At 50.5% G+C, this 8965-nt stretch overlaps 1 protein-coding gene across 2 annotated transcripts in view; it reads left to right on the plus strand.

The window, feature by feature from the left end:
• Positions 1 to 3128: 3128 nt before the first annotated feature.
• Positions 3129 to 8965, plus strand: part of ZAP70 (zeta-chain (TCR) associated protein kinase 70kDa) — a 13908-nt gene continuing 8071 nt past the window's right edge. For both annotated transcript variants that reach the window (XM_009329057.1, XM_009329058.1), the window contains exons 1-5: positions 3129 to 3530; positions 4871 to 5031; positions 5687 to 5825; positions 7379 to 7457; positions 8188 to 8228. In XM_009329057.1, coding sequence (XP_009327332.1) covers positions 3129 to 3530; positions 4871 to 5031; positions 5687 to 5825; positions 7379 to 7457; positions 8188 to 8228 — 822 coding nt within the window. The remainder of the gene's footprint in view (positions 3531 to 4870; positions 5032 to 5686; positions 5826 to 7378; positions 7458 to 8187; positions 8229 to 8965) is intronic.

Raw genomic sequence — 8965 nt, forward strand, 5'->3', positions numbered from 1 at the left:
CAACGCATGCAACTCCCCCCGACCCTCTTTTATACCCCTCCAGGCTGGTTCGCCATCACCTGGTTCCCATCCTCCAGCCCTCCCTGCTGGCTCCCCGATCTCCCCGGGGCGGGTCCCTCCTCTCCCCCAGGCTGACCCAGCCACCTTAAAGGGGCAGCCCAGCCAGCCAGGGCTGTGTTATAAGGGATTATTGCTGCCAGAGCAATGATACAGAAAATATGGTCCTAATAGGATGCTAAAGTTTGCCAGTGCCTCCTCCGGTTTCATCAGTGCCCCCCGCTGCTCTCGGGGACTGGCTCCGGATTCACACAAAGTGGTTCTGCTGTTCTGAGAAACTGTAAAATCAAACCAGTTCCTGACGGTTCTTGTCTGATCTAAGTAAAGGCAAGTGGCTGGCTATATATAGATCTGATTGACTGACATCTCAATAGCTTCCTGCCTGGCTTTATTTAGAAGTTTTTTCTAATAAGGGCAATGTTCTAATAGGGTTCATTTGTGGCAGCAAGGCTTGTATGAAATGGGTGGCATAGCCTGAATCAACCTCTGATCCCTGGGTTCGCTCTCATATCTCCATGAAGCTTTCTTGACTCACAGCCCTGTGCTTGGGGAGGAAAACCAGTCTGTTTATAACAGAACCGCCTGTGTAGGCAGCTGGAAACTTTGTGGGAGCTCAGTGGTGATCAATGGCTTCTGACATCTCATTTTCACCCGCCTGAGCAGTTGTCAAACATGTTCCATTTGCTGTGATGTTCTGGTCCTGGACTTTCCAGAAAAGGGAATCGGCATGTTTGGGTGCAGCGTCCTTGTACCTAATCACTGTTTATCCCAGGTAGCTAGTGGAAATTAGTAGCACACGAAGAAGGCCGTTGACCTTCCACTGCCCATTCAGTGCTTCCTCTTCCTTGACTCGTGAACATGACTCATGAGCCTGACTCTGCAGTTAAACCCAAGAGCTGCAATCCTTGCTCCTCGCATCCTTCAACCCACCTTCCTGGGACCTGCCTTCCCCTGGGACCAGGCTGAGGTCAGGAAGACCTGGCAGTCATCTCGTCTCAGGAGCTGAACCTGGGGGATACGCCTGTCCAGTGTCTGGGCTGCTTTGATGCCTGGAGGCATCAAGGGATTAGGATGTTTGCTTTGGTTCCGAGCACTGACTCCAGTTACAGTTTGAGCTACAGGGTGTTTTCATTTGCCTTCTGTGTCCCAGACTGGCAGGTCTGCCAAGACCCCACTTTGCTTCATTTGATGAATTTGATGAAAGGGGCTTCACAGCTCAGGCTTGTTTCTGCTGTGCCTGATACAGTTTATGCTAGACCCGCACCCAAGCTGCAAACACCACTGACGGCTTCCTGTTGTGGTTTCCTGCCTCGGCTAAAACGCCTTCTCGGCGGAGCCTGCTCTCCCTTCCTGTTCTCATCAGGGCCATTTCTGGGCTTAATGAAGACAACAAATAGGTAGAGAAGAGTCTGGTTGCCATAAATCCAGCTCCCCGTGGATCTTTGCTGTTGTAGGCTGAGCAGAACAGGGCGCACACAGCAGAATGGTTTCTCCTGAGCAGTTTCCTCCTGACCCCTATCCCGTTCCTGCCCATACAAAGCACGTATCCAGCCAACCCCTTCCCAGCTCCAGCAGTCCCAGAGCCTGGCAGGAGGCAGCCCTGTCGCTATGCTGCTGAGCGGGCTGCGGCAGGCTGGGTGAGACGGAGCAGGGCTGACCACCAGCCCCGGCACAGCTCCAGCCACTGCCTGAGAGCAGAGGCCACTTTTGGAATAGCGCAGTGGGCCCAACCCATCGGGCAGCGACTTCTCCCATCACGTTCAGAAATGAGAGTTATGTTGGGAAGAATCAGGGCAAATACCCAGTGCGCTGGCCAAAGAGCCAACGCGCATGATGCATTGCGGGAAATGCGGATGGAGACAAACACTCTGATCTTTTTGGGGTCAGCATCTGCGCAATGACAAAATCAAAGATCAGGCTCCAGGGAACAAATGAGGCCCTTCGAACATGATAATTTTTCCATTCATCACTGGATGAATGAAACAGGCTTCTGTTTGTGGGTGAAATTTTAGATGATTCAATAAAAGACCTATAGCTCTTTGGCAGAAGAGGCTCTGCAGTGACTCAGTCAACAGAGTGCCATTTCTTGCTAGATTCCCACCACGAGCTGGTGCTGCAGCAGCATGGCGGTAGGTTCATTTCTGGTTTTAGGCTGTTCTGAACAGGGGGCTCCAGTAACGCTTGCACATTGCAGCTCAACAGAGACAGTGGGATTAAACTCACTTTGCAGTGGTGGCTGGCCACATCTGAGCTCCGTCCTTCTCTGGAGCACGTGCACGATGTAGAAAAAGGAACTGCCAAACGGGATTAGAGTATTGGCCAAATTCAGAAACGAGCCAGAGTCAGGTATTGTGGGAAAAAATCCATAAATTTTTCAAGAGACAATTAGAGGAAGGTTTCTTCTTGTTCTGTCAACTGATGGTTAATGTCTGCCCGGAAGCATTTGGGTTTATCTTTATCTCCTTTTGCTGTGTTTGGTGAAATTGTGTATCTAAATGTTTTTTAGACATTTAAGATCCATCTCATGTTTTAATCTTATTCCATTTAAGATTTTTGCCTTATAGACCCTCATGGCAAAACTAATTTATTCAGAGAGGCAAAAGAATTTCCTTTTATTGTGAACAGGGCTGGAGAGAAAATGGTAGGAAGTCAAAGCTAAAAACTTCAGGATGGATGTAAGAAGCACATTTTTAATAATGAAGGTAATTAACCATTGGAACAATTCACTATAGGATTCATTTCAAGCATTCTCTGTTGCTTGAAATCTTTAAATCAAGATCAGATGGATTTTTACTAACACTTTCTAGCTGCATTCAGGGTGGGATGGAGGAATCACCGTGGGATTCTCTGGCTGGGGATATGAATGCACCCACGGCTACTCTCCATGCGATGTTTGAAATGACGCTACAGATAGTCAGCTGAGGGCTGAAGAACCTCTAGGCAGACAAGTCTGAATTCCAATCAAACCTTTTCACAAAATTATGTGTCAGTGAAGAACTTTGCTTCTTTCTTCCAGATCGAGCACTAGCAGTGCGTGAGCTGACCCAAGCAGTCCCGGTAAGCGCACAGAGATGCCAGATGCTGCTGCTCACCTGCCCTTTTACTACGGCAGCATTGCCAGGTCAGAAGCGGAGGAGTACCTCAAGCTGGCGGGGATGTCGGATGGCCTGTTCCTGCTGCGGCAATGCCTGCGCAGTCTCGGGGGGTATGTCCTCTCCATGGTTTGCAACCTGCAGTTTTACCATTACGCCGTCGAGCGCCAGATGAACGGTACCTACGCCATTGCGGGGGGCAAAGCGCACTGTGGGCCGGAGGAGCTCTGTGAGTTTTACTCCAAGGATGCTGACGGGCTCTGCTGCACCCTCCGCAAGCCCTGCAACCGCCCCAGTGGTGTGGAGCCCCAGCCCGGTGTCTTCGACAGCATGAGGGACAATATGGTGCGCGAATATGTCCGGCAGACGTGGAAACTAGAGGTACTGGCCATTGCCAAAGGTGGTGTGGGGCTGTGCAAGGAGTGCTCCCCAGGGCTCACTGCCGCTTGCTGCCTTGACCTCCTCTGTCGCTGTCATCCCCCTCTTACAGCATGGTAAAGCAAGGTCCTTCTCCTCGGAGGCTGCTCGCACTAAGAGCAGTCTTAAATCTCTCTCTTTTCCAGTTTCTTCTTCAGAAAGAGGTCTAAACATCTTCCCAAGCCTTCAGACTCTTCCTCTGAACAGCTCGTGTTGCGTGCTCTGCAGGGCGTTGGAGCTCTCTGCCCACTTTGCAAGCATTTCCCCATGTGCCACTTGCTCCTCTGCAGCACATGGGACGCTCGCTGCAGTTAGACCGTCGCTCTCCATGTGAGGTGCCTATGCCTCCATAACATTGTGCTGGAGATGTAATGAAACCAGACTTAAATTCTTGCTCAGTTTTTCCTCACCCTTTGAAGTCAGTGGCCTGTGAGACTGAGGTACTGGGTACTGGATTGGGTCTGTCTGTTACTTAAATTTAAAAATAGCTACAGACAGTTCCTGCATTTTATTGCAGACTGGAATACATATAATGTATGTATAAGGCAAAACTGTAACGGTCACACTGGCAGCCACGTAATTAATTTCCTTCTACCTGCTGTCACCTCGAGAGTGGCTACTCAGACACTTCCAAGTCCTCACAGAAAGATGGCTCAGGCATTCTCTTTATGGAGCCTTTCTACGAAAGATCTCTAAATTTGGCCTATTTTAGATGAAAGGTGCTTGACAGAATGAGGTATCTATAGGGTTTCTCCTTGAAGCTGATCTGTGGACACTGGTAGATAACACAAAGGACATTGCCACCTACTGGCAAACGAAAAACTACAGTTGCTTATAAAACCTGTGTAGTTTTATTTAGGCCAGTAAAATTAATTTAGGGTCTCCCACATGATTTCCAGACTGCACTGCTCTTGACAAGTTGTAGTGTCTGGGGACAGTGAGCAGCCAGGAAAGCAGAGGCACCAGAAAGAGGTCCTGCTCTCCCAGGAATGCAAGGCTGAAAGACACCCTGCAAGCCTGATGTCAAGACCCCCCATACGAATACGATGACTTCTCTTTCCTCACCAGCAAGTCAATGGACTTAATCTGGACTCGAGGGATGGGACCAGTTTAGATAAGCAAGGAATTCTGCTCTGCAGCAGAACAGAATTCAACCCACTATTGCTATAGGCAAGATTAAGGCCACAGGCACTTCAATTACGAGACCTTCCAAGTTTCCTGTGTCATCTGCAAAATAAACTGTGCCGAAGCCATGCAACAATGCAGCAGAGTGGCAGGAGGTCTCATTTCTCACCCTCTTTCAGGGCGATGCACTTGAACAGGCTATCATAAGCCAGGCTCCACAGGTGGAGAAGCTCATCGCCACCACAGCCCATGAGAGGATGCCCTGGTACCATGGCAGCATCGCCCGGGATGAAGCTGAACGGAGGCTCTACTCTGGGGCACAACCTGATGGGAAATTCCTGTGAGTACGCAAAACCCTGGCAGATGCTGTGATCCCTGTACTTTTTACCATTTCCCCACCTCCATTACCCTGTGGTTATTGGTTTCACATGACAGTTCCTGAGAGGAGGTTTAGCTGAATATGGTCAGACTGTGGTTACAGATCTTTCAAAGACAGGGGTCTGACACCCCAAACCTATTATTGTCCAGACAGCATCTGGCCTCCATGAAGAGCCAATCTGGAGCTTTATTTGTTTCTCATGTTTAGACATCTCTATGAAGTATGCTTGTTAATGCACCAGATGATACGAGAGAGAGGGTTCAGTAGGTGAAGACATTTAACACTGACACGTAGACAATGTATGGCCAATAAAATACAGGAGAAAGCATTTGCTCTGCGTCTCTGCCGAGGTGAGACAGCCCTTCATTTAATTATCTCCTGAATGAGTTAGGGAAAGGAAGAATTAGCTGGAGAGAGTAGAGGAGAGGAGCAAGAGACTGAAGGTGAAGCGTCCCTCCTCAGCCTCTGCAGAGGGGTGTCAGGAAGGTGGCAATTCCAACAGTGGGGTGCAGGGACCCCTTACCAAGTGCCCACTCAGTGACCCACCACCACTACAGCCATGATAATTTGCAGGGTAAAACCTAGAGTTGCTTTTAATAGTTCTTCTTCCTACCAGGCTGAGAGAAAGGAAGGAGAACAGTGCCTACGCCCTCTCCCTCGTCTATGGCAAAACAGTGTATCACTATCGGATAGACCAGGACAAGTCCGGCAAGTACGCCATCCCTGAGGGGACCAAGTTCGACACGCTCTGGCAGGTACCGTACTGTGGGATGCTGGCCACTGGTGTCCTCATAGAGCAAGGCACTTTTCCCTTGTTACAGCTGTCCGTGCCTTGAGGGACAGGAAAGGCCATGTGGAGCTTTAAAGGCTTTAAGACTGTACATGGGTGGTTGTAGCCCCTTCCAGAAAACCCTTACATTCCCTGGGTCTGGCTGTCTATCGGCTCACCTCATTGCATTCATTTCTGTGCGCTCCTAGCTAAGTAGATCTAAGTCTGGGATATCACAGCAGCTCTGAAATAGTGCTGGCTTTACCACTGCCTTCATGCCTTACACCAGTGTGGTGCCTCTCCAAGGAAGCAAGAGGATTAGCGCTTTTAATTTCTAGCTTTAAGCCAGGATACTTGAGATGGTTATATTAATTACACTTGCACCCCATCAGCAAACATCACACATTCAGCCACAGCGTGCACCTCGGTCCTCTGCCTGCAGCAAGCCCCACTGAGATTGCTCATCCCAGGCTGTCCGTCCCGTGCGTCCCCCACGCTGCTCCTGGACTGGCAAAATTGTTGTGTGCAGATTGCCACTTTATTTTCCAAGTGACTGACTTCTGTGGGAGTCAGAAGTCTTGAGCCAGCTGCTAAAATCTTTACATGACAGAAGATCCGAGTGCCAGGAGACACATCCTATCACCCCCAAGAGTCAGGGGCTTTGGGAAGTGGAGATGGCTGTAATGCCCCAGCAGTCCTCATGAGGGTGGGGCAGGGTTTTTAGGGAATGTGACACATGGCCCAGCAGCTCTTGGCACTGCTGGGGAGTCGCATGTCCCCCCAGAGCCTGGCTCTGCCCTGTGGCACACCACTCGGACCTGCTCCAGGGGACGGATACCAGCGCTTCCTCCTGGGCAGGGCTGTCTGGGGGATGGTAACTCTGTTTTGCTAAATTTTTTAAATTCCCAGGACTGTTTTCACTCTGAATTTGACTGAAAACAAAGACTTTGGGGCATTTTTATGGAAACAGAACCATGCCAGGCTCCCAATTGCAGATGAAATCTGAGCCAGACAGGAGGGGAAGAGAAAGCCTCGTCTCCCCTGCGGTCTGGTGGCCAGGGGCTGGTCTGCTTGTCTCCAGCCAGAGTCAAGTCCCCACTGTGCTTGAACCAGTGGTTGCTGCAGTAAAAAAATGCCTGGGATCCACAGAGCTAACCCTGGGGTTCCTCTGGGAAAGCAAAAGGTTTCTCTCAGGCTTTATCAAACACAACACGACTTAAAAACCTTTCTGGCTGGGACAACAATAACATTACACTGAAAATGCCCTACCCATCTCTCCTACTGGAGATTTTCCTTTTGTCTTTCTGTGGTCCTTATCTAACTTCCCAAGTTCTTCCCAGCTCTGGCAGATATCCAGGTATGCAAGAATCTAGGAGATCCCTGAGTGCATGGATGGGAGAGAAAGAAATAGTTGAGTCCCTGTCTGCCATAAATCTCAGAGAAATCATTACCATAAGCCACACAAGTTGTCTGCAAAAAAAAAAAAAGAGATTATTTTCTCCTTGCAATAACCCCTTTTTCCTCCGATTCCCTTCCCAGTTGGTGGAGTACCTAAAACTCAAACCGGACGGGCTGATTTTCTACCTGAGGGAAACCTGCCCCAACCCCAACATGCTAGGTGAGCCGACATCTCTCAGTGCCATCCCTGGCCTTGGTTTACCACCGAGCGGGGCCAGTTTGAGCAGCGCCAACCCCAGTTTCCTTTACCGTGTCCAACCTTGCTCAGGCCCTGGTGGTGAGGGAACGGTGAGGTCTCTGCTCCTCTGGCAAACTGGGCAAGGCTCACATCATGTTGTCTGCTGAAAGTGGCCACTCTCCAGGCATGGCCTAGGGTGGCCCAAAGACAGGAGCAGATGGGGGAATCAGTGCTCCAAATGAATTAGGGACTTCTGGTACCAAAAAGAAGGCTTCTGAAAAATGACTTTTAGACAGCAGGAAACAACATGTCCTTCAAGTCTGGCTCCTGGTGAGTCTCTTGAGCTGAACGCTCAAAACCATGGGTCACTTCGTCCTGGCCCAAGCATCGCAAACATCACTGCAGAGCCTGCCTGTGGGACCCCCGCTCTCCTAGGGAGGGGGCTCTGGGGTACAGCTCAGCCGGTCCCTGGGACCAATGGAGACAGTAGGGCCCCCCGGTGGGCCTGCACCTCCCCTGAGGGCTGCTCTGGGAATAACGCCCACATCCAGGCACGTTTCTGCACCTTTTTTGGCTAAAGCTGTGGAAACTGGCCGTTGTAGCGGAGGGGATCAGACCCAGGCATCCACACAGTCCTTGAAGGACTGATGCTCTGATCCTGCTTGGGGCATAGGCAGACTCTTAATAACAACTTCTCTTTCCTGATTCACAGCATCTGCAGCACCGGTTCCACCAACCCACCCCTCTGTGAGCGTAAGTTTTGGCAAGGATCTGTTTATTAGTACCTCAGTAGTTTAATGTTATTGCATTTCAAGCTTGCTGATCAAACTCTGCTCTTCTCTAAAAGGCAATAACTCAAATGGAATATATTAAGCCCAGCTGCAATGTTGTCCCCTTTCCAGCTTGGATGGGGACGAGGAATAGCTGGGCACAGCTACCATTAGAGCTGAAAATGGTTTCCATTCATACTGCGCTCCTTGCAACATGTGGGCCTGTCCTCGGGGAGCCCTCACCCCCCTGCCCTCCTTGCCAGGCAGGAGTGAAGAAGACATGGTTGGATTCTGGGAACACTCAGCCTTGCTGCTGGCCACTGGCCATCGGCCAGGTCTTTGTGCTCCCTCTGCGTCCCTGGCCTCGGGGCACGTCTGTGCTCAGTACGTCTGTGCTCAGTCACCGCTCCGAGTGCCGAGCAGTGTTGAAACCAGATAGTTTGGGCTATACGAGCAGCCCAACCCAGAGCCCAGCAGAGGCTAAATAAAGGCCTGAGCATTCATCCATCTTCTCAGAGAGCTTTCACAATCTGCTGTGGGCTCTCATGTTGCAGCAACCCTGCTGCAAGCAGCACTGGCGCGCAAAGCTGTGCTGGACAAATGTGTACCATACCACTTTGTCGCTGTCTGCTTTTGGGACAGTGGCTGTTTACAATGTCCATGTGTGCTCACAGGGGCCACTCTTCAGGCAGGGAGGGGGGGTGGCTGGGAGAGTGGGCG

Source organism: Pygoscelis adeliae, unplaced genomic scaffold (genome assembly GCF_000699105.1).
Source record: "Pygoscelis adeliae isolate BGI_AS28 unplaced genomic scaffold, ASM69910v1 Scaffold537, whole genome shotgun sequence".
In the NCBI taxonomy this organism is placed as follows: domain Eukaryota; kingdom Metazoa; phylum Chordata; class Aves; order Sphenisciformes; family Spheniscidae; genus Pygoscelis; species Pygoscelis adeliae.